The 23,062-nt window shown below is 37.5% G+C and overlaps 1 protein-coding gene across 8 annotated transcripts in view; it reads right to left on the bottom strand.

Annotated features, from left to right (window-relative positions):
* Nucleotides 1-23,062, bottom strand: part of ANO4 (anoctamin 4) — a 162,212-nt gene that overhangs the window by 78,861 nt on the left and 60,289 nt on the right. For 4 of the 8 annotated variants that reach the window (XR_014943124.1, XM_015859160.3, XM_015859164.3 and 1 more), the window contains exons 3-5: nucleotides 18,010-18,120; nucleotides 12,033-12,169; nucleotides 6,085-6,243 (exon numbers count right to left, since the gene is read on the bottom strand). Coding sequence is in view for 7 of the 8 variants with exons in the window: in XM_015859160.3 (XP_015714646.1) it covers nucleotides 6,085-6,243; nucleotides 12,033-12,169; nucleotides 18,010-18,120 (407 nt within the window). In the remaining variant the exon portion in view is untranslated. The remainder of the gene's footprint in view (nucleotides 1-6,084; nucleotides 6,244-12,032; nucleotides 12,170-18,009; nucleotides 18,121-23,062) is intronic. The other 4 variants (XM_015859183.3, XM_085538803.1, XM_085538814.1 and 1 more) reach the window with 1 other exon arrangement.

Below are 23,062 nucleotides of genomic sequence, written 5' to 3'. Positions count from 1 at the left end.
ATTGCTGAGTATGTTTTAAAATTCAGTCAGTCAGGAAAGAAAGAATGTATAATCTGCAATGCATACAAAATCAAATAATTGAAAATGCATTAATATGTAGAAGCAAGATCTCTCAGATGGCAGAAACTGTCACTGAGCTGTTGACTTAAATGATAAGGTGACAGCCAGCAGTCTGACCCACTGCAATTAAAGGAGTCACACATTATTATAGAGCAGAAAAGGAACATGTGAACAATGTCAGAATTAAGAGACTCATTGACAGCAACCTGTATTTTTTTTTCCTAGCTAGAGAGCAATATAGTTTGTCCTAAAGGGAATCCTGTTAGTCATAAGTGACATTCTTCATGTAGCCTGACCTACTGTGCCTGTGCATTATGCAGGATCATCACACACACATCTGTCCTGATACTTCCTAGTGGCAGGGTGTGCACCGGATATATGTTATAGGAGGTATGCACACAGGTATCTGCCTTTCTGTAAAAAAAAGGCTTAGAGAACAGTTAACACAGCTTTGGTGGTGGAAACTTCTCCTAGCCACCATTTTCTCCAGTGGATAGGGGGTTTTGGTATATGCAGAGTAAACTCAACTTGAAGGAAGGGCTTTGAAAATGAAAGAGAAATGTCAGCTAGGAAAAAGGATTACTTAGTTGAGCTATTTTCCTGACCTGCACCCTGCTTCTGGCTATCCCATAAACTATCCTGGCAAGCTTCAGGTAGTAACTTGGACACTGGCTGAGCAAACTGTTATAAACTATATGCCTTGACTAAATTAATGTCCATAGCAGCAATAAATTACTTACAAAGTGTTGTCTTTTCAATAAATGAATGCACTGAAATCAAAGCTGAAATAGAAACTTATAGTCACTCAGAAGGCAATGATTTTTTATGCACACTGCTCCTCAGAGAGACAAATTACATAAGCAAACTTTATAAAACACCTCTCCTAACTGAGCTCTGCAAATGCCACTTGAGGGCTGGAAGTCAGCCTAGTTCTGTTCTGCTCATGAACCACAATCAGCAGCAACATTTACATAACAGGACTCTTGTGAACAATTGCAGTGATGGCGCACAAAGCAGAAAAAAAGCAGAACAGTTTGATATAATTGTTTTGGCTCCACAGTACTAAGAAAAAAAAACCAAGAAAAAAAAAAAAAGTAGTAGATGTCATTTCTGCCAGAATGAAAGATGCTAATATTTGACTATGCTCAAGAAGAACAGCTGTTGATTATAACATCCCATATTTTCATCATTTTTTGAGCATAACTATATTTGAAGTCTCAATCCTTAAAGCTCTTGTTTGTTTGTTTGTTTGTTTTCCCCTCACTATTTCTAACTTTTACCTCTCTTTGACATAGTCATAAGTCTATTTTGGTTTTACACTCAGGGACGAGTCAAGAGTCATGGAGATACTATATTGTGTGCTCTTTCTGTCATCTGTAATTTCTCTCAACATTCATCATTCTAAACCAGGCTCCAAGTTGCTACTAAATATATGCCTCTTACTGAATACATGGTTCAAACCCCTAAAGTCCTGTTCCATTAGTGCAAAGGTACAGCCACATCAAGAGAAACTGCTTTATAGATCTCATACTACTTCAACATCAACTAATGCACATCTACCTCCAAACCTGAAAAGCCATGAAATATTATTATCCAGTAATTACATTATATCAACTACTGAAATACTGGTTTCTTAATTAACTAGTATTAACTAGTATTCTTAAATTTCTGGTTAAGAATCTGCCTGCTAGTAGATACTTCTTATAACGAGAGTGAAGCTTACATTGAGCTTTCCTTTCTCCCTTTCAACTTTTTCTGCTTCTTTAGAAACACCTATTGTATACACCAGCTGCATATCAGCTGCCAGGTGTTGCCCCAAAAATGTCAGCTACTGCTTGAGGCATGGAGCAAATGCAATTCGGGACGCACTGGTGACAGGTTGACACTTACAGTGGCAATGTTTAAATTTTTAATCAGGCATGCAACAGAAAAAAACATACAGATTGAATTATTTCTGAAAAACTCAACAGCACGCTAACATAGAGTCTTGCAGCTGGGATACGCTAAGACTGATGTGGAGGTAGAAATCCAAAGGGACAGACTGCTTTCCATGAAGTATCTTAAACTAGCTCCTGAAACTTCAGTAACCATCAAGAGACTTGCTTGTTAGGTCAAAAAGGAATGCTTTAAAGCAATCCACTACTTTCATATGGAAAAATCAGTATGCAAGAATATGTAAAATATATAAAATATGGGGCCTGAATGCTTCTTTCACCATTGAATAGTTTCTCTTACTAAATGTCTGTCTATCCATTTCTATTGATATGCCCAACACCTTTTCAAATAAAGTTTGTATCAAATAAATTTCCAAATTATAAATTAAACATTTGGGACAAAATGTGAAGCAAAACATATTTAGTACTTTTCATAGCACTGTATGAGGAGTTTAGTGCAGTCATAAAAAGCAAAATTAAAAAAATCCAACAACATAACAATGCACAAAAACATGCCAAGCTCAAATTAAAAGTAGTCTAGTGCTATATGACTATTTTCTACCCAACATCAACATCTTTTTGTATATACAGTATTTACTTTAATCCAAGATGATATCTTTCTTTTAAGAATTAGAAATCCATTTTTATACAGATTTCTTTCCAGCAGCATGCTACCTCTACCTTACATATGCACTGTACATATAAATCTTTATGCCTGTGAAAAATGTCACGCACCCAATATAATTCTGAGCCTTCATTTTCTCTTGAAACAATAAAGTTGCCAGAAAAATGCTGGGTTTTTACTATCTCAGAGAGATGAACACTGTATTTGGAATGATAGATGCAATCTGCATTTTCTCTATATGGAAGTGGTGTATATTTTTCTTAGAGTGAATGGGCTATTCAAGATTTGGATGAATATGAACCATACACTCAGAATAGAGACATTCATATTACAGCTCCAGTTAACCGCTGCCAGTCACCTCTGGCATGTGTTGGTCCTATGTAATGTTTAGAGAAAGTATCTATGTATGGAAAAAGGTATTGCTACTGATACCTCAACTCTAGTAAGAACGTACCTCCTTTGAAGACTGAATCTTCATTTTACACAATTAACAAGTCTATTTCAAAGATTATTAAAGAATTTAAACATTGTGGTCATGAAGAATCCCAACGCCAGAATATCATATTTATTTAACTCTCTTGTGAAACACTAACAGACAGAGTAAACATTGAAAAGCAGGGAGAAGGGTCAGAAAATGAAATATGCTGCTCTCCTAGGCCACCCATTCACTCTTAGACCTTTGTTTTCTACACCTTTATTAGTTCAATGATCGGTTCCTTGGCCAGAAATCCCCTTGTTCTTTAGTACTGGTTACACAAAGCACAAAAACTAGCATAACTTGCATTGGAGAACCGTGTGATGTAGCTGAAGAATCTGAGTGTGAATTTGTTGAGCAATACTGGTAACATGTAATAATCATTTTCTACAGCCAGAAACATATCTGTTCAGATCTTTATCAGTTACATGATTCTGATGCTGTGCCTCAAGTTATCCCAACATTCATTCATTAATTTTAGATTCACTTTTTCATTTCATGCAGTTAAGTAAACATTTATCTCCCTGAATCCATCATTTCCTGGGTATTTTGCTGTGTTATGCTCATGAGTTAGTCACCGCAATGCATTATTCTTTGATTGCTGTGTTTCTGAGTGCCTTCAGAACTGCATTGTGAAGAGATCTGCAAGTTTTCTAGCATCTCTGACTGCACATTATGATCTTACATAATCAGATGTGAATATATGGACTGCCTGTAGCCAAAGAAGAAAGAACCCACCGCCATGCAAATTCACTGAATGTAAAAGTATTTATCTCAGTCAGGCAGTAACAACCTGTTGTTTCCTGTATACATTCTCTGGTCATAGAGACAAAAAATTCTCATTTTATCTGTGAGCCAAGTTTTTCAGTGGAAACAACATATCTACTATAAGCAACAATTGGAAAAGACATCTACAGTTAAAATATTCCAGAGCTGAAACCCTGCATGATTAGCAGTCTCACCAAAATGGACAAATAGAAAACCATGGGAAATAATCCAGGCTTTAACCAATCACAACACATAGTTAAAATCTAAGTGTTATGCAGCACAGTTGTTACTCTGCAGGAAGGGAGAGAGGGTGTACCAAGAATGTATTTATTTCTTTCAGGATTATAATTCAATTTAGAAACTAAAGTGATCATAAAATATACATACCAGGGTTTAAATTTAGGTCAGAGTCTTAAGTTTTAAAAGACTGGCATCCTAGATTTTAAAAAACATTGTCTTGAGTCATGTAGTACAGCCTCATATGGATCACTCTTAGTTTAGAAAATGTACAATTACTGATGCCAGCAAGAAGTCACACCAAGGCCAGATGAGATTAATAAGAAATAAAACTGCATGTCAATAGCATAATAGAAACTGAAATGAATAATAGAATGGGCAGAGAATTTGTGCAGCCCAAGCAGGAAACTCCAAATAAATGATCATGAAAGGCACAAGGAAAGTCTATGATAAGCACTTAAATCATCAAGTTGAAAACGTGCTTTGTGTAGAATGCTTCAAGTTTCATAATACTTATAATATAAAGGGATTTCCTAACTTTCACCGCAGTAAAAGGCAAGAACTGAAATAAATCACAAAATAACAGAATAGTTCAAAACTGTTAGATGTAGCAACATGGAGAATTTATTCCACATTCATTTTCTACACTTCTCAAACTTCAGAGGTATTTTCAATGTCTCTCCTGGTGGAGGCAGGACACAATACTAAGAAATGAAGCTGTACAACCACAGCAGCATTCCCATGTTCTCAGGTCTTGTTTTGCAACTCTTTCAGCCACTGGTATTTTTATGGGAAAGAAATTATGTAATAAAGGAGCAAAAGCTGTCATTTAAGACATCAAGCAACAACTTCAGCACCAAAGATGCTACCTTCCAGATTATCTGAAGGAATAATGTAGGGCAACTGTTTGACGTGATCAGTGACATGCTCTTAAAATCTATCAGCACCTGGTTTGTTATAAAAAACGTAACAAAAAGAAATATTTTAATTATAGGAGAGAGAAACTGCTTCCATTCTTTATCCCAGTACTATGCAAAGAAGAATACCTTTTAAGCACACAGGCAGAATATCTACTCATGTACGAAACTTTCATTGACAGAAGGGGAGATAAAGTACAGCATTTAAACAATATACGAATGTCAGTAACCTGAAAATTCCCATACCATTTGCATCAGGAGCAGACCAACAATGCATATCAACACGAGTGTAAGTTGATCAATCTCTAGTAAAACTAAATATTCATTTTACCTATCCCAAACGGAAATGAGACTTACATCCCTTTTAAATACGCTTAAGAAAATGTATTTCAGTTTAAGAAAAAAAAAGGCCTAGCCAAAAAAGAGTCCTTGGCGTATCTCATCAATACATTTTTGAGCAGTTTTCATTCATTTTACACTCCTGTTCATAAACGATTCACTGTTTTAGGACATTGTTTTAGAAATTTTTTTCTAAAAATAATTTATAATAATTAAATAATTTTCAATTATTTTAATGTTTATGATTAAGACTGCAAGAGAGACTAGTCAGTTTTCAACCCTACACCTTAGCTGACAAGAACAGGAAGGCAGGGGTCTTGATAGGCACCTAAAACAAGTACCAAAATCCTCAACAAACAGGTAAGAAACATCTGTGCAAAAGTGAGCTCTGCACTGAGTAGAATCTAGGCCATTCAAAACCAGCATTTGTTTTCTCTATTTGCACTACTCAGAGGATGAAATTCTATGGCCTACTTGTGCATAAGATTGAAAAAGATGACTCTAATGGCCTGTTTTGGACCTTAAATTCACGTGTCTGATTTTCCTTTAGGCTATACTTTCCTGCTGCTGTAGCAAAACGTAGTCTATATTTAGTCATGCTTAAAAGCATTTTTCCACTACCACAACAGAGGAAAGGGGATTCAGAGTAAACACAATTCACATTCTGCAAAGATTTAAAAGTTTAAAGCTTGATTTTTATCTTTTTTTCCCCCAGAGAAACTCCTTTACCTCTTTTTCCATTTGAATTCCTTCTGCCCTGATATTTCTTTCAAATACTTCCCTCTTTTCTGTCTGTGGATTGGATTTTCTGTATACCAGGATGTAGTCGATCCGACATTTTCCATCTCTAAAATACAATCCATTAGCTTTGTTTTTATCAGGTACTTCCTGTAAGGAGAAATTCAAACAATTCAGTAATGCAAATTTGCTTTGGTAGTTGTTGCATCAGCATTTGTATCAAGTTTTCAGTAATACTCAAAAGGAAAGAAAAGGAATTGTGACAAGACTTCCAAGTTTTCGTTTACTTTACATACAGTGTCCATGAGATTGTCTGAAAGAAGTACAAATTACCCCATTTCAACACCAGGAGGTCTATCTTTGGTAGATGTTTGGCCATACAGGAATGGGATAGGAGAGAACAGAGAATGCAAGTCAACATTCCTCTCCCACTACACTCTAGAAAATTGGGAATAACTTTTTACATTAAAAAAGGAGCAGAAAATAGTGTAAGTGAAATCTGAATATAAAAAACTTAGTATAGTAGAATGTCTTTGTACGCCTGAGAAGAATAATCAACAGCTTGAACATTAACTATACTGAGAAACACAAAATTTGGTGCGAAGTTTCTCCTTGCTTTGTGATTGCAATAGTTCCTCTGCTTCACAGGACAAAGTCTTGTGCCTTCCTCACCATACCTCATCAGACTACAAAATTTCTTGGCTTGTGGAACAGCTGAGGACACCCACTAGATTTATTTGAACATAATCTCCAGTGTTTGGTCTGGTGGTACATAAAAGCAATATGCAGTATTTCTTATTTCCAGCAAAAATTTTTGCTCAGAGGTGTTAGTAAGAGATCAAGTGTGTCCCTCTCTTGAGATCCAAGAGGCAAACTTCTGGTCTGTTTTAGAAATTCACAAGATGAAATCCTCTGTAGCTTCTCCTCACACTTAAACACTACTTTCACATAATACAGTTTTTACCTACAGGTTTAATATTTCCTTTCACCCAAACTGAAACTGTGTGGCAGAAAACTGGTGAATTTGGAGGATTTTATTCAAGTAATGTATACAGTGAATGATATGTGGAAACAAACAGCTCTCCCTCAGGGAGGGATAATGGCTAGGGACTTCAGGTGCATCAAGATGAGTTGACTTCAAGTTGAAGGGAGGGTTAGGCTAATTCCTCTTTCTCTTAGAATCTTTTTAATCATCCTTCTATAAAAAGAAATGCTTTATAATATGTAATCTAATCCCCAGAAAACAAACAAACAAACAAACAAAAAAACAAACAAACTGCCTTTTGCTTATAGGAAAAGTAGGGAATTTTCAGAATACTTTTGCTTAGGATAAATGCTTTTTAACTTCAGTTACAAAAAAGTTGTGATAATAACAATTCTTACAAAAAAATAAATAAATCCAATTCAAGGAGTTAAATGTAAAATTACTTCTGGATTCTCAGTGAGCATTTTCTTTAAATAGAAAAAGCAATGAAAGCATCCCAAATATCCCATCCCCTTGGTACACCCAGTTTACTGAAAGAAGAAAGGGGAATTTTTCTAAGATTCCTTCACTGTAGTACCTAACACCGCTTAATACAGACTTGATATAGTGAGAGCTATTCTTTAAGCTGAAAATAAAGGCAAGAAAAAAGACATAAGCCCTAAGGAAATAACAGTAACAAACCATTTATTTCTATACTGCATATAATGCTGACAAATGACATTATCAGGATATCAGAAGTATTTTTCACAGAGTATTAAATATGAAAACAGCTCACAAAGCACAGTTTTTTAGTTATATATTTATTTCTATAAATGATGTTGAAAAGACATGAAAAACCAAACAGAACATTTAAATAAAAGAACAGTGCAGCAAAAGATTTAGGGGCAGTGGGCCAGCTTGGTGGTTCTGCTCTGATTTCTAAGCCTCCTTTCAGTTCTTTCAGTTCTGCATTTCCTATAGACACCATGTGTATTGTAGCACATGAAGGAGTGCAATGGGGATGTATCATCAGAGTAGAGAACAATCTATGCTGAGGGCCTGCTGTACACAACGTAGGATTGAGGATTTACTTTGGGCCCACTCCAGGGTCATTCCAGAGACTCTCTCGGTGTTACCAGCTCGAGTATATCTCACAATTTATTTGCATCTAGGAAGGATCCAGGTTTGAAATCCAGGACCGCTCCACAGTGCAATCCAAAGCATGGGTAGGGCCTATTGAGAGATTCACTTCAAACGTACGCTCCTAATTGGAACTAAAATGGTAATACAAACCAGCTCACACTTTAACACAAGGAATGTATCTTTCTCCACAAGGAGCAGTTAATCCATTGGAAAAACTGATTTGCCCTCTGGCTTCCTATGTTTCACTTTTCTCTGAAGAAAATTCATTTAGTCTACAATGACTCATCAGGGCACGTAGAACCTTACATTAAGGGATGCCTGAGAGATTTAGTTAAGATATTTATTATGTAGGACTTATTTCTCAATAAATACGACTGCCTGAGACAATTACTTTCTCTTGGACCTGTGAAACCATCTCAACTCCAGTACTGTCCTTCTTCCAGAAGGGCAGCATGGACAACATTGTCACTTGGTTTTCTTTTTAGGAACTCTGAGTGCACAGATATCTTACATGACATGGAGACACTCAAATTAGCTTATCAGTTTTAGGAAACAGCAGCTGCAGGGCTTTTTGCACCAGTGTCAGCATTCTAAGTTTGCACTATTACGGACAGAGACTTTCTGACACCTTGTTATTCATGCTTTCCGGACATTGCCTCTCCTTCCTCTCTGCCATGACTTTAAAATTCACTTCTCCTTAAAAAAACAAGGAACATAAATCTAGAACCAAGTTTTACTGCAGTTTTGGGGGGAAAAGTTGTCTAGATAGGTGTGTCAAATTTCCATTCCTCTGTCTGAAAAAGGATATCAGAAGAAACTGGCAGAATGGGAAATACTATACTTTAGCAATAAATTTAGCATTTCTGGCTATCTAAAGTTATGTAACTGGGAATTCTTTTGCAAGGAATACACCAGTTTTCTTATCCTCAGACTCTCAATGTCAGCCATCAACATTCATAGGCATATGACTCATTTACACGTTAGGAGAACTTTTGCCTAAAGACTTATCCCAACTATCTCATTACTCCAAATCAGATAACCCTACCAACCATAGAGACTTTAAATGCAACTTCATAATCAAAAGGGCTGATAGGAAAATCAGGGAAATTCAAACTTTTATCTGTGAGTCTTCTAAAAAAAAAAATTAGAATGGACTCCAGCATTCACTAATTTAAGGACAGATTAGATTTTGTCTTCATTCCTGCTTTCTTTGGTACTTAGTTATTATCAATGTGAATGCTCAATAAATATAGAATCATAATATTTTGAGGAGATCACATTTTCCTGCTGTTTGTGGCTTCTTCAAATTACAGTCCCCTGCATAAAAATTCCCAACTGGAATATGAATAACTTTTTTTTCAGCCATAACAGTGCAAGTTCCAATTTATGGCAAAGATTGTTAAAACAAACACTATTCTGCACAAAGTTAATAACACTAAACCCAAATATCATTAGAATTTGAGTTTAAAGTGAAGACCATATGGGTGACTTTTACAGTTTTAATTTCAAAACTACATCTATCAGCTGGAATCTCAAGAACATAAATACAATTTTCGGTAGGTTTTTTTTTTTTTTTTTTTTTTTTACCAGTTTCATCATTCTAACTTCCTTGAGTACAGAAGATTAATTGAATACTCTATAGAAGGAAAGGCAAATAGATGCAGAACTGAAGTGTAGATCTTAAACCATTTTCCCCTTATTTATGTTGCAACTTTAATTCTCAGAAAATGAAGCTTCAAAGAAAGTTTCAAAATTCCAGTCACAGTATGTCCCAAGATGTAGATTTGTAACTGTACAACTCATACCTACTGTTCTCTGAGCAACCCACACAAAGAAAAACACGATTTTTAGTTTGCTCAGACCTCATCTCCGTCAGAATGAAACAGAACAAAACAATGACACATCTTTAGCCAAAGGGCGTGCTGAATCCTCATCTAACTCTACATCTCTGATGGTACTGTTTATAAAGTGCATCCATAAACTCTTGAAGGGATCTTCTGGTTAAGCATGAACAACAAACAACTGAAGGAAATGGTATTTCAACTTGTCAGCTAAGCAAACTAGTAAGAAAAATATGTTTTTGTTGTTGTTGTTTGTTTGTTTGTTTTTCTCTAAGGTTTTAGGATTATGAATTCATTTTCATGGACTGAAGTAACAACATCTAAAAAATGCATCATTTCCTTTTGTAAAGGAAAGTAAATCAGGGAACTTTTTTTCCTTTTCCTTTTCCTTTTCCTTTTCCTTTTCCTTTTCCTTTTCCTTTTCCTTTTCCTTTTCCTTTTCCTTTTCCTTTTCCTTTTCCTTTTCCTTCCCTTCCCTTTCCTTCCCCCTTTCCCCTCCCCCTTTCCCCTCCCCCTTTCCTCTCCCCCTTTCCCTTCCCTTCCCTTCCCTTCCCTTCCCTTCCCTTCCCTTCCCTTCCCTTCCCTTCCCTTCCCTTCCCTTCCCTTCCCTTCCCTTCCCTTCCCTTCCCTTCCCTTCCCTTCCCTTCCCTTCCCTTCCCTTCCTTTCCCTTCCCTTCATTTTCCTCAGTTATGGTTATAATAAATAAATAAATAAATAAATCTGTTCAACTATGAAAATTTTCAGACGTTTTCCCTTTCCCTTTAAAAAACCAATGAAGTACACATCGAACAGGTGAAAAAATGTTTTGCAGAATTGCATATACTGTTCTCTCTCATCACTACCTGATCATTTTCTGCTCACTTCTCATCTTTAATATGCAAAAGTTGTGTGCCTTTCAACCTTGCCCTTCGGTATGAGACCACATGGTACACGATCACAAAAAGCTACACATAAATATCATGTCAGGTTACTGTATTATAATTCAAGCAGGTGAACAGGGCCCTTTGTAGGTTGTCGGAGGAGGCTGTGAAAGAGCAATGAGGGAAGTGCAAGATGAAATTGTGAGCAAGGTCAAACACATCTCTCGGTGGAATGAATTTTGTCACTCTAATTATCTGTCTAAACATTCTAGGAGCATAGCTCTCTGTGGGCTGAATTTCTAGTACAAGAAAAATTGCTCTATCAATCAGTGTTATTGTGCTTTTTGTATCTGTGGTAGTTTCCATGGAAATATATAGGATGCATTACTTTTGGAACAACATATTTAACCTACCTAACCCACAAAACACTCTCGTTCCTGAAAAAGTCATTGTCTGTAACTACGCCTTCTAAGACAGTAAACAAAAGGCTCAGGGCAGAGGCTTAAACAATAACCTATGGTCTTCTGCTCTTCTTAGTTGTTAGCATGGCTCCTGCCAGTTCTGATCTGTACCAGTCAGCACTTTGCTAAAAATCCTCAAGCACAGCTGGAAGGTAACCACTCCAAGTAAGTAGTCTGGATGTGGTCACAACCCCCAGGTAGAAAAAAGGAGGTCTTAGAGCCTGGCATGAGTCTACAGTCTCTCCACTCCCTGAGGTAGGCATAGCATTCATAGGCAGACAGAACATTTAAAGGGTATCACATTCCCTTCTGCCCAAAAGACACAGATTTAGGCACATTTTTTTTCATGACTGAGCCCACAATGCTTTGTCTGTATTAAGACATAATTTAAAAGGGACTGTGTACTGAACAACAATTCCTCCTTGGTATGTTCTTATGAATCAACATTATGCATCATCAAGACTGTTCTGTTCTTTACTTGATGAGAAATTGTTGTGTGTCTGGCACCTAGTACCTTCCATGAGATTTATAAGCGCTCCTCCTTCATCCATACTCCAGATGAGTTAATATAAGGCAAATGTTCTCTTGCAGAAAGTTAGATTTTGAATGATATCATATTTATTCCATTTTTATAGTGGACATTATTTTAATAAGTTTCTGTGTTCTTACCTCTCCCACCACTTCCAATCTGCTGGCATCATCAGAAGTACTGGTCAAGTTACCGTGGTGAAGCAGGGAGTCATCATCTTTGGAAGGGCTGTTCACACCTTCTAGCTCATCAAAAAAAATGTTGACATCCTTAGCTACTAAAAAACAAAGATAAAAACATGTGTTCAAATACATTCGAGCCAAATGAAGACACTGAGTGTAACACATTATCAGTGATCCCACTTTTTAGTTCTGGTGTATCTACAGTGTTAAGATTAAAATCTTCTGACGAGCACTGGAGAAGATTTAGGATATCACAATACCTCTCTGCTCTTAAATAAGTAATCATCTGTCACAATAAAACATTTGTTAGCTATTATCTCCTTGGCTTCTCTTGGGATAAGTGGCTTAAAGGACTGCTTTCTTTATCACAGCCACAAAACATTGCTTTCAATGAGGAAGGTATTTTTAACCTATTATACAAAATATCAAGTTAAAAGTTGTACAGATCTGTGGCAAAAGACCTCAAATAAGTACTGCTACTTGAAAGATGCTGAATATATGAGCCTGGGCTAATGATAACTTTCAAAAAATTTGGTACCTTTTGATATATATAATGCTAACATACCCAGATTTACTGACTGACCAGCCTCCAGTCATGCTATATTAAACCCAACTTGATAAAAAAGCGAGGAGACATAAGGTCCTGGAACATATTCCCCTGTCTTTGAAGTCTGTCAGTGGGTCTCAGGTCCAAGACACTGGTGTACATGGGGAGAGGCACCAGACAGTGCTCAGGGTAACTCTGTTTGACCACCTCGGGTCCATGTCTGATATTGATGCCCTCACTGGACCTAATCTTGCCCCAACCTGCAGGTTAATTCCTGGCCTGGCCTCAGCCCATCCACATAGAACTGCCCAATGCATGGGGCTGCAGATGTCTCAGGGCTCCTGGTTGCTCTGCTCCCACCTGAGTGGTGAGGTGGGGCCTGGCTATAGGGCCCTGCCCTGATAGTCCAATGGGGAGCCCCCATGGAGCAGTCAGCTCACACCATGTGTGGCTGAATACAACAGCTTGAGTAACTGAGTTTAATTTCTTCCAACTTTTATGCAGTGTTGTGTCATGATAATTTTCTAGTAACTAAAATAAAAGCAGTGGAAGACTGGAATGTGTTAAATGCTGGCACTGTACTCAAAGTTGAAGTCAAATGCAATGGGAAGCTGTGGGCAGAGAGTCTTTGCACTTCTAAAATACCACATACAGGCTATTGGTTTCAGAGACTGAGGGGCTGCTGGATAGAAGACATGGGAATGGGAGATGTGGAGCAGGCAGGCTGCAGCCAGCCATGTCTATTACTGCGCTCCAAAGCTGCTGATGTTGGGTGAAAGGATGGTGAAGAGCTGCATGTGGGGAGAAGAAAGATATCTTTGCTGAGGATCAAGCCTCAGCTACACAAAGCTTTCATTCACCTCTCTACCCTTATGTTTGGTAGGCAAAACCCAGAATTATGACAGAAGAGTTGTGTTGGAAGGGACCCCCTTGAGGCAGCTGCTGAGCCTCTTCCCCTGACTAAGGCAGGGTCAAATGACTGTCATTCCTGGCAGAAATTTGTCTAGCCCACTATTCCTTATGTTTTGCAAATCTAACTGAATTTTGGACTCATTTATCTGCTGTACAATATACCCCTAGCCCTTTGGCTTCCCTGCAGTTCCCCCAAATAGGTGACAGGCAGTTGTCACTCCTGTTGATGTGAATTTATATTAAACAGGAAACAGCCAAAATCTCTAATTGCTAATGGCAACATTTCTCCATTTCTAACTACTGGCTGCAGGTGTAAAAATGCATTCCTCCACTGTGGAGTGTCAATAGCTGCCATAAATTAAAGGCCATTAACTGTTTCCCAACCATCGTAAGTGCTATGTGACCTCCTTTCCACCCTTACCTTCCTCAGCGGGCTATGACCTAGTTTAAGGAATCTTTTTTCTTTTAATCTCCAATGCAACAGACTCTGTAGGTTACCTGTTCTTCACTATCACAAGCCAGGGAAAGATTTTTTCATGTCCTGATCATGCATCTATGCTACAGTTTACATATATTATTATTTTCCTGTCCACTGTGAGCATTGCTGCACTTTTGTACTTGCCTTGGATAGTATCCAAAGTCTGCAAGTGACCCTATTGAAAGCTTCAAGAATTCTTCATTTTCACACACATAACAAGGACAATGTTGACAACATACCTTGCATTTTATATCACAGTACTTTAGCTTATGAAGCCACTAATAATTTCAGCAGCAACAGAAATCCAAATGGCATCCAAATAATCCACAATACAAACAAAGCTAATGAACCAACATGAACAGTGTATTTTTCAACTGGATTTCAGAATTTATAATGCTTTTAACAGTGTATTCTCCATTTAGGCAACATAAAGATAGGAATTTTTGTGCCAGATTAAATGTTTTCAGGATAACACACTAATCCTTGAGTTTAGCAACTTTGGAGCGGGATTTTCTGTCTCATGAGATGATAATCTAGATGTAAATCACCACCAGTTTGTGTACAAATGTTCAGATAAGAAGAATTAATGCTCCCCATGTTATCCTGACTAGCTGTTTTTCCTGACGTGAAGACTGCCCCAGTATAACTGATGAGACTTTTGAGATACTAGAATTGCTGCTTCCTGGAGTGCCAATAAAGCTTGGACTAGCAAAACAGGTGTTTTTTAGTGGGCATCTGAGATACACAAACTGGTGTGCAAGTGGGCAAACATGTTTGGGAGTTTCAAGCAGAGAATTACTGGATTATTTTCAGGCTTTGTGAGGAATGCAAAATCTCATTTCAAGGTTATTTTAAAATCCAGCCCAACTCAGTAGGGACTGCAAATTGTGGAAACTGCAAATCTCAGCTGGTTAGTAAAGCTACAAGGACCAGTTTGGACTCCCAGTAATGGAAAACCACTTCTATCAATAGTGCACAGGTAATTGCTGGTAGGTAGCATCAACAAATAGGATAAGTAGTGAAGAAATGTGCTGAACTACCTTGTCTGTGATAAACGTGCCTATGACCCTCTTCTAATCACAGTAACTTATGCTACTGGTGAGAATGTGGAGATCTTTATACTTTATACTTCAGTTGCCTTGTTGTTTCTGTTTTTGAAGATACACTCCTATTATTTCACTCACTGACACTAAACATAGGGCTGAAACATTTGCTAAGAACATTTTTCTCCTCCATATCTCATTGGATAGCAAACAATATTATCTAATAAAATAATGTGCCACAAATGTAAAAAAAACCCAATAATTTTAAAACCCACAAATCTCATTTGCTTCACTTTAATAATGGTAATGATACTTCCAGTGCAATTCTTCTGTCGCTTTTACCTAACTTGGCTATTCTACTGCAATGAATAGGAGCACGCACTCCTACACTGCCACTAAAGGCATAATCAGGGCTCCATTTTCTCCGTTCCCTTCAGACTATGATAAATACATAAATAATCAAACATTCCTAAAAGAATGATATCTAATAATTTTATTATATACATGCTTTGGACTGTTCACTTGAGAAGCAGACTGGTATATGGTGACATCTTTTTAGGCAATGAAATTTAACAGCAATGCAGAGCAGCACATATATTGCTACAGGAAGAACTCCCCCATATGGTTTCAGATTAGCTTCATTATGCATGTTCAATTTTCCCCCTCATGTTCCACTTTGTGGAAAAAATAAAATAAAATTAAAACCAGTGAGTTGAAAATTCAGAATCCTTTGAGGAATTCCAAAAAATGTGTGAATACAAATCATATCAATGCAAATATAGCAGAATCAAGTATTTTAGAACTCTAGAAAATTCTAAGCAAGAATTCCTGTGAAATCTCAGTGGTACCAAGAGTCTCTTTTGGACTGACTGACAGCAACTCAAAAGTTACACCCTTATCCTTCTGAAGACAGATACTCAAAGCTCAAGGTGCCAAAAATTAAGAACTTAGCAGTGGAAAGAAGCAAATCATAGGAATTCATGAGAAAAGCTTTGAAATCATAGCTTTAAAAAAAACAAACAGAATTATTTACCACCTTTCCATAAGACATCCAACTTCTCAGAACAATAACTAGGAAAAAGCCATGAAAGCCTTTGCCAGCTTCTGTCAGGGCACCAAGGGCACCCCCAGCTGTGCCTACCCTTGGCCATAGCCCCAGGGCTCTCCCACCTGCTCCAGCCTCATGTCCTCACATCTCCCTGAGGCCCGTCAGTCCCTGTTTGAGCCAGGCCACATCAAGGCTGGGCTCCAGCTCCCCACAGCCCTGCCCTGCTCAGCCATGCCTCCTGCCCACCTGGGTCCACCTGAGGGCCTACAGCTTGGCCTTGACCCAGGGTAGAGCAGGTGCATCATCCCCTTTGGCAGTTTTACATCCAGTGCAATCCTCTACAGTGCAGGTTTATAGCCATTTTAAGACCAGTAATGATAGTTTCTGTGCTGCCTCTTATAGACTACTGATAATTTCTGAATTATTAGCTGTCAAGAGGAAATTGTAAAAGACTTAGAAGAAAATTTTGGAAATGCATGTTAAAGACTCGAGCATGAATTGTGGTACTCAAACACAGAATTTAGTTTTGAATCATTAGAAGTGACTTTTAGCCCTTTTATAACAGCCCTTTTATATTCACATGAGAGCACATATACATAATGCAATAATTATCTTTATTCTCTGTCTAAGAAAGAATCAGGAGGGCAGAAAAAATAAAGTAGCTTCAGAGCAAATTGTTTAAGTAATTAATCACTCATAAAACAACAACAACAACAAACCTCTGCTATTGAGTTATTACATTTAGAATTTTCCAAATGGAAGGAGTTACCTGCTAGCTAAATTTACACAACATGTTTCCTGAAAAGTAAAATGGTCAAGAAACTCATGGTAAAAAATATGGTTATTTAAAGTAAATCATTAGCCTTCTAAAATTTTCATTCAATGCTAACAACACCTGGGAACAAAAGTAACCATTACTATTCCCAGCAACCACCTTGGAAATAATATTTAAGTTTATTTTAATGTAATTGTTCTCTGTTCACAGGACTGCAGTCTATAAGACTCTCCTCTGGATGTGTAGCAAGACTTTAAAAACTATCTTTCCAGAAAAGAATGTATCTGCATGTTACAGAGGTTAATTTCACAGCAGCAATTGTGTCTGTTCTGGATAAACAAAAAACATTGTCTCCAAGGCTGTAAAAGTCCCATCCTTTTCAGATGGCTCAAAAATCATCTTTAAATCAAAATGCTAATTCTTAGAAGACTCTTTGTGTAATGCTTTTTAGTTTTGAAATGATATTCAAATTGCTAGAACAATTTTGAAGCTTACTTCAATTCATATTATATCCAAGAATCACTTCCAAATACTTGTCCTACATAGGGTAGAATTCACTTAAATGTACTTACTCACAGCGCAGAACTTTGTGTCTAACCTGTAGTACTGACTTAAGTTAGCTTATCTCCATAAATTCCATCTGCAGGTAGCAGAGAAAAACAGCCACTTTAATGTGGCTAAAGTTGTCAGGAAAAGCTCATCACTTCTGATCCCAAAATATACCTTGTGCAGAAATATGAATATATTCCAGTACTCTGTAAAAACCTGGAATTTCAAATCCAGTCTTAGGTCTCAGAATGAAGGAAGGATATATATGACAATAATAATTCACAGAGGTATTCAAGAATGTCAAGAATGGATTAAATAACATGACTCAATATTTCTCATCGTTTCTGCACAGGAAATATATGCTTTTGGAATCCTTATGTACATAATAATCCAAATCTTAGTAAAAGATATCTTAGTGGCTTTCAAAAGCTCAGTGAACTTTCTCATGGATTTTTGTAACAAGCATTCACTTATCATTCAGTTGGTTAATTCGCATGTAGTAATATTTGTAGTTGTAATTTCAGTATATCACAATTGATTTATTTGACCATCTAATTGTTTTTACATCCAAGTAATAACTTACTTTCTTGTATAGCATTAAGTATTTCTGAAAAGTCCACATCTGTCTTCTGTGCATCTGGTTTTATCCATATTTGTGTTTCCAAATGGTTAACCTGCAAATCTTCTCTTCCTTCTGAAGAAATTGAAGAGATTCATGGGGTTTGTGACAGTGAAATAAAAAATCCAGCCAAGAGGCTTTCTGGTGTGGGAACATACACATGGAATAATGCTACCTATTCTTTTCTCCCCTAGCAGAACCAATTTTTCTTCGGGCAGCTTTTGATACAGCCAGAACTGATGTAAAGATAAATAGAATAAAACAACAGGTTCTGCTATAAGGAATGATGTAGAGTCACCACCAGTGAGTTCCTTATTTGAGTGATTATGTGCTGCCATGCCATGAGCATCTCCTCACCACATCATCTACAAAATTAACTCCAAAATATGAAGACAGACAAAACGTTTTGTTGCAAATGACACAGCACTACAGAAATGGCCAGGCTACAGTAAAGCACACGGACACACACAAGACAAATAAAAGCTCAAGACAGGAAACAACCATTAGGATAAAAAGAGCATGGACAGCATTTTTTCCACCACAGGGCACCATAGGGTCTCACATGGCAGGCTGGTGTGCTACGGTCTGGAAGCACTCTAGTACTGCAGTCTATTTCAAAGGAGGTCGTGCTGGCATGTAATTCTGTCAGTTTAAATGTTATGTTGTCCTTTTAAAAGCATTATGGACCATTAAAAACGTTGGCCAAGGTGACAGTTTCAAATTCGTTTGCACACGTGAATAGGCATGAGATGTGCCCCTCTATGAAGCTTCAGTGTTCTTTCAGCATGAGCAAGGAAAGCAGGAATTTTTCAAAACACACCCTTTCCATGTAAGTATTACCTACTGCACATCAAGACAGAAATTTTTTGGCTACATGGGCTTAAACTACAGGGTGCTCCAGTGCAGCCAGAAAGAGAGGGAGCTATCACAGATGCATAGAATTGTTCGAGTCAGAAAGGACTTTAAAGGTCACGCAGTCCATCTCCCCTGCAATGAACAGGAATACCTATTATTCCTATAATATATTAGGGTGATCAGAGACCCTCCAGACTGACCTTGGATGTCTGCAGGGATGGGGCATCCACCACCTCTCTGGGCAACCTGTTCCATACAGTCAGTTTTTATTAAATAACCGTCACACAGAGCTAGCAGATAGATGCAGGGAGCTTGGGGACACCTGAGGAAGGACTTCAGAATAAAAAGTGTCAGGTCATTTAGGCCATTTCTATGCCTTCACTAGTGGCTACCACTCAAGCTTTTTATGGAAGCCTTTTTCTTTCTTCTGCATCCTGCCTATAACAAGCCAGTCTTCTGAATTTCCTTCTAACTTACTGTAGGCATAGAATGGGGAGAGACCAACTGTCAGTGGTCCCCAGAAGACTACCACCTGGATAAGTATTACAAATTATATTCATGCACACCAAATTGCTCAACTCTATTTTAAAGGCCCTAATTCACCTTATGGAAATAAAAACCTCAAAATGAGCATTCAGCATTTTCAGACTTCTTTATTTATCAATGCTAAAATATTATAGATTCAAACTATCTTACTCTTGCCCCAGCATATTCTTTTGTTCCACAGCAAAGACACACTGTTAAATCAGAGCCAGCTCCCCTTATAGATTCCTGTGAAGAGATCTGTCACAATAGCAGCAGGAATCAGCATTTAATGATGTAGAACAAAAAAGAATTTCTTAAGTGAGACAGCTGAGTATTCATATAATAGCAGTCTGCGAAAATCTGCAGACGGCCTCAGAGATGGCAGCCTAAGCTCAGCCCCAGAGGAGAATACAAGAGACTAAGGAAAAATACTGCAGCTGCTGGAAAAGGCACATAGACAATAGGACAAAAGTAGAAAAGTAAGTAATGGACAGTTTTGCCAGTGATACCATTCATTTTCTTGTTAAAAACTTACCACTTATTAATTTATACAAATACATCCTCAGATCCACCACTTTGCAGAGGGAATGCCACAATTTTTTTTTTCCTGAGAGACAAACAACCCCTATGTGATAGGTCATGGAATGGCCAACTCAGTGATTCCTGATTTACTGGTGGACAAAGATTTTAGACCATCAGGTGTTTGGACAGGCCACTCTCTTGCATCCATTATCTTACCAGTGTTTTTTAGTACAACAAACCAAGGAAGTATCTGGTGTTGCTGTTGCTTTCGGTTGGCTTTAGCACATCTTTCTTGCATTAACTGATTTGTGCTTTATTGATGTTAGATCCCATTGACGACACTCTAAGAAATATTACCCAAGAGAATGTCAGGCAAAGACCCATGGAAACATGAGAAATAAGCAAATATGGATAAAAGTGAAGTAACTATTGAATTTATCAAAATTTAAGACATTTTATTAAAAGGTCGATACAAGACTTTTCTCCACTTATTCAGCCACTTTAGTTCACCTGAAGTTGTATTTTAAATTATCTTATAGCATTTAGTTTAGTGTACTCTTTAAAGTGGTGAACAAGTAGGACACTTTCTCCTTTATTTATTTTCAAGGGTGTCTACTAATCAAGTTTTAAAAAGCCCACAGAACAGTAGATTTTTTAAAAGGCATTTCATTTTTCACAGGCTGGATGAGAAGATTTCTACTAAACTGGAATTTTATTATATCGTGTTTCATACAAGCAAGTTGAGTAGCAAGGTAGTTAATATGATGTCAATGTTAAACCAGGTCTCCCAATGCAGTGACAGAGATTTTGCAGCTACTTAAAATCAAGAACATACTGAGGTATTTTGCTAGATGAGAGCCTTGATACACATATTACCTAGTACACCCAGTTAGCAAAACTAGCATGTCAGATGTGGGCTTCAGAAACAAAAAAAACCAAACAAAACAAAACCTACTTTTTTGCTCAGTAAATACCTGGAGCCACACTTTCAAAGCCTGCACATTTTACACATGTACTGTGGTGTGCAAATTGTGTTTGCACACAGGCACTCTCACACTGCGGCCTGAAACTGAGCATAAGCAATTGGGCTGCACAGAAAAATGTACCGTTTCAGCATCTGGCACCAAAATAAAGGACATGCAAATAAGCTGGATGGAGCAAAAGATCCCTTTCCCAAACTACAATGAAATGTTCGTATTTACTTAATAATGTTGAATGGAGGTAATTCCATGGAGGAATTGAATGGAGGCAGTTGGGTCTCTTGAAGAATTTTACTACTTTTAACAATTGTAAAAACAGAAATTAACTCAGTTCCCTGCTGAAATTACAGCCTTTCTTCTCTGTCCTCCATCAATTCCAATCAACTCAGCAAGTGCAAACTAATGTTTTGTCTACAGCTCTAGAAATTTCTGCAGAGGTAAATATGTAGCTTCAAAGCATGTTTCTGAAGGGGCAGCTAGGTAGTGCCAGCACATATGTACCTGTAGTTCCTTGCAGAACTATGTTTTGTAGATGTACAAAGCAAATCCTCTGACCTACACAGGTAAAAATAAGTAGCTCAAATTAGAGAAATCTGTATGAACAGCAAAATGGACCATTAAGATACACCCAGTATAGTTTTAACTGTACTTTGAAAGGTACTGGAGTCAATACATATGGCTACTTCATTTTACACAGGAAAGTCTAAATAATGCAAGGAAAATGAATTTTAAAATTCAAATAATAATTTAGCATGAAGAACCTATGTCAGTTCAGACCTATCAGTTCAGACTGGATAACAGCTCAGGAGAGCTGATGATCCAGGTATTCCACACATAAACACAGCCAAATCATTGAACTGTTGTGCCAAAGTACACAACTTCTGTCATTATTCTCCATCTATTCTCTTGCATATGACTGAATGTTTTGAAAGCTGAAAGGACTGAAATGCCCAACCAGAAGCCACCAGAATACCATGCCACGTATTTCTATGCCTAGTATTCCAAATTGCCTGTTGACACATGGCCCCTGTGCAAATCCTTACACAATCAGTAGAGGGACATTATTGAACAATGAACTACCCCCCCTAAAAGCACTTCTCTTAGCCAATAACGGAAGGAGACAAGGAAACAAAGTGTGTTCTGCTGAGACCAAATCTCATCTTTTTAGTTGCCACAATATGTGGCATATGAATCCATAGGAGACAATCTGAAAATGGCACAAACTGCTCTGTGCAACAAAGAAGAAACAGACAATGCTATACAGTTGCACGTTGCAAATGAGAATTTAGAAAGAAGTCTGAGATCTAAATGAACTGAATCGCTCAGCTCATTTACTGTTACTCACATTTGTATTAAAATAGCAGTAGGAATGATTATGTTTTAGTTCTGCCTCTTTCTTTTTAAACTGCAAGTGCACATACAAAGACATATCAAAGATCACTATCACATATGTTCAAACATTTGTCAGTGTTTGAAAAATCTAATTACTTGTGAATGATAAATCCTTTAGTTTATCTCTTTAACAATATCAGGAGTTGTTAGCAGGCAACTGAGGAAGGGAAGAGAAAGAAAACACCAGCTGAGTAAGTCATTCATTGCAGAGTTTGCACAGTTCTGAAGTCAACTGTATACTGATGAGACAAGCAGAAAAGCTGGCTATATGGGTGTAAGAAGTGTGACCTAATTAATAGATAACTTCAGTGCACCAAAGATTTACTTAATTATAGCATGAAGTATCAAGATATTTAGCTTCTCTCCATGGTAGAATTTAATGCAACAATCAATTATATATATACTTCCATCATACTATACCCTATCACTGCCTTCACAGTCTAAATACATTCTTCCCATTAATTCCCTCAGAAGCCATCAGTAGCTGAAGCATTTTAGGAACTTTTGCTGCACTAGGACTGCTGAGGAATGAGTATAGCATAGGAATATGAAAATGCTTCTCCTAAATACAGGACAGTAGAACAGAGTTGTATCCAGCACAGGAACCTATTTCTGACAGCAGATGTTATACAAGGGGAGTATGAACGGCATAAGGACACATCATATAATCACCAAGGTTGGAAAAGACCTGCAAGATCATCCAGTCCAACTGTCCACCTACCACCAATGCTTCCCAACTAAAC

Source organism: Coturnix japonica, chromosome 1 (assembly GCF_054131305.1).
Source record: "Coturnix japonica strain WE chromosome 1, WE-NBRP24, whole genome shotgun sequence".
Classification (NCBI taxonomy): Eukaryota; Metazoa; Chordata; class Aves; order Galliformes; family Phasianidae; genus Coturnix; species Coturnix japonica.
This window is presented reverse-complemented; position numbering and strand designations above follow the sequence as displayed.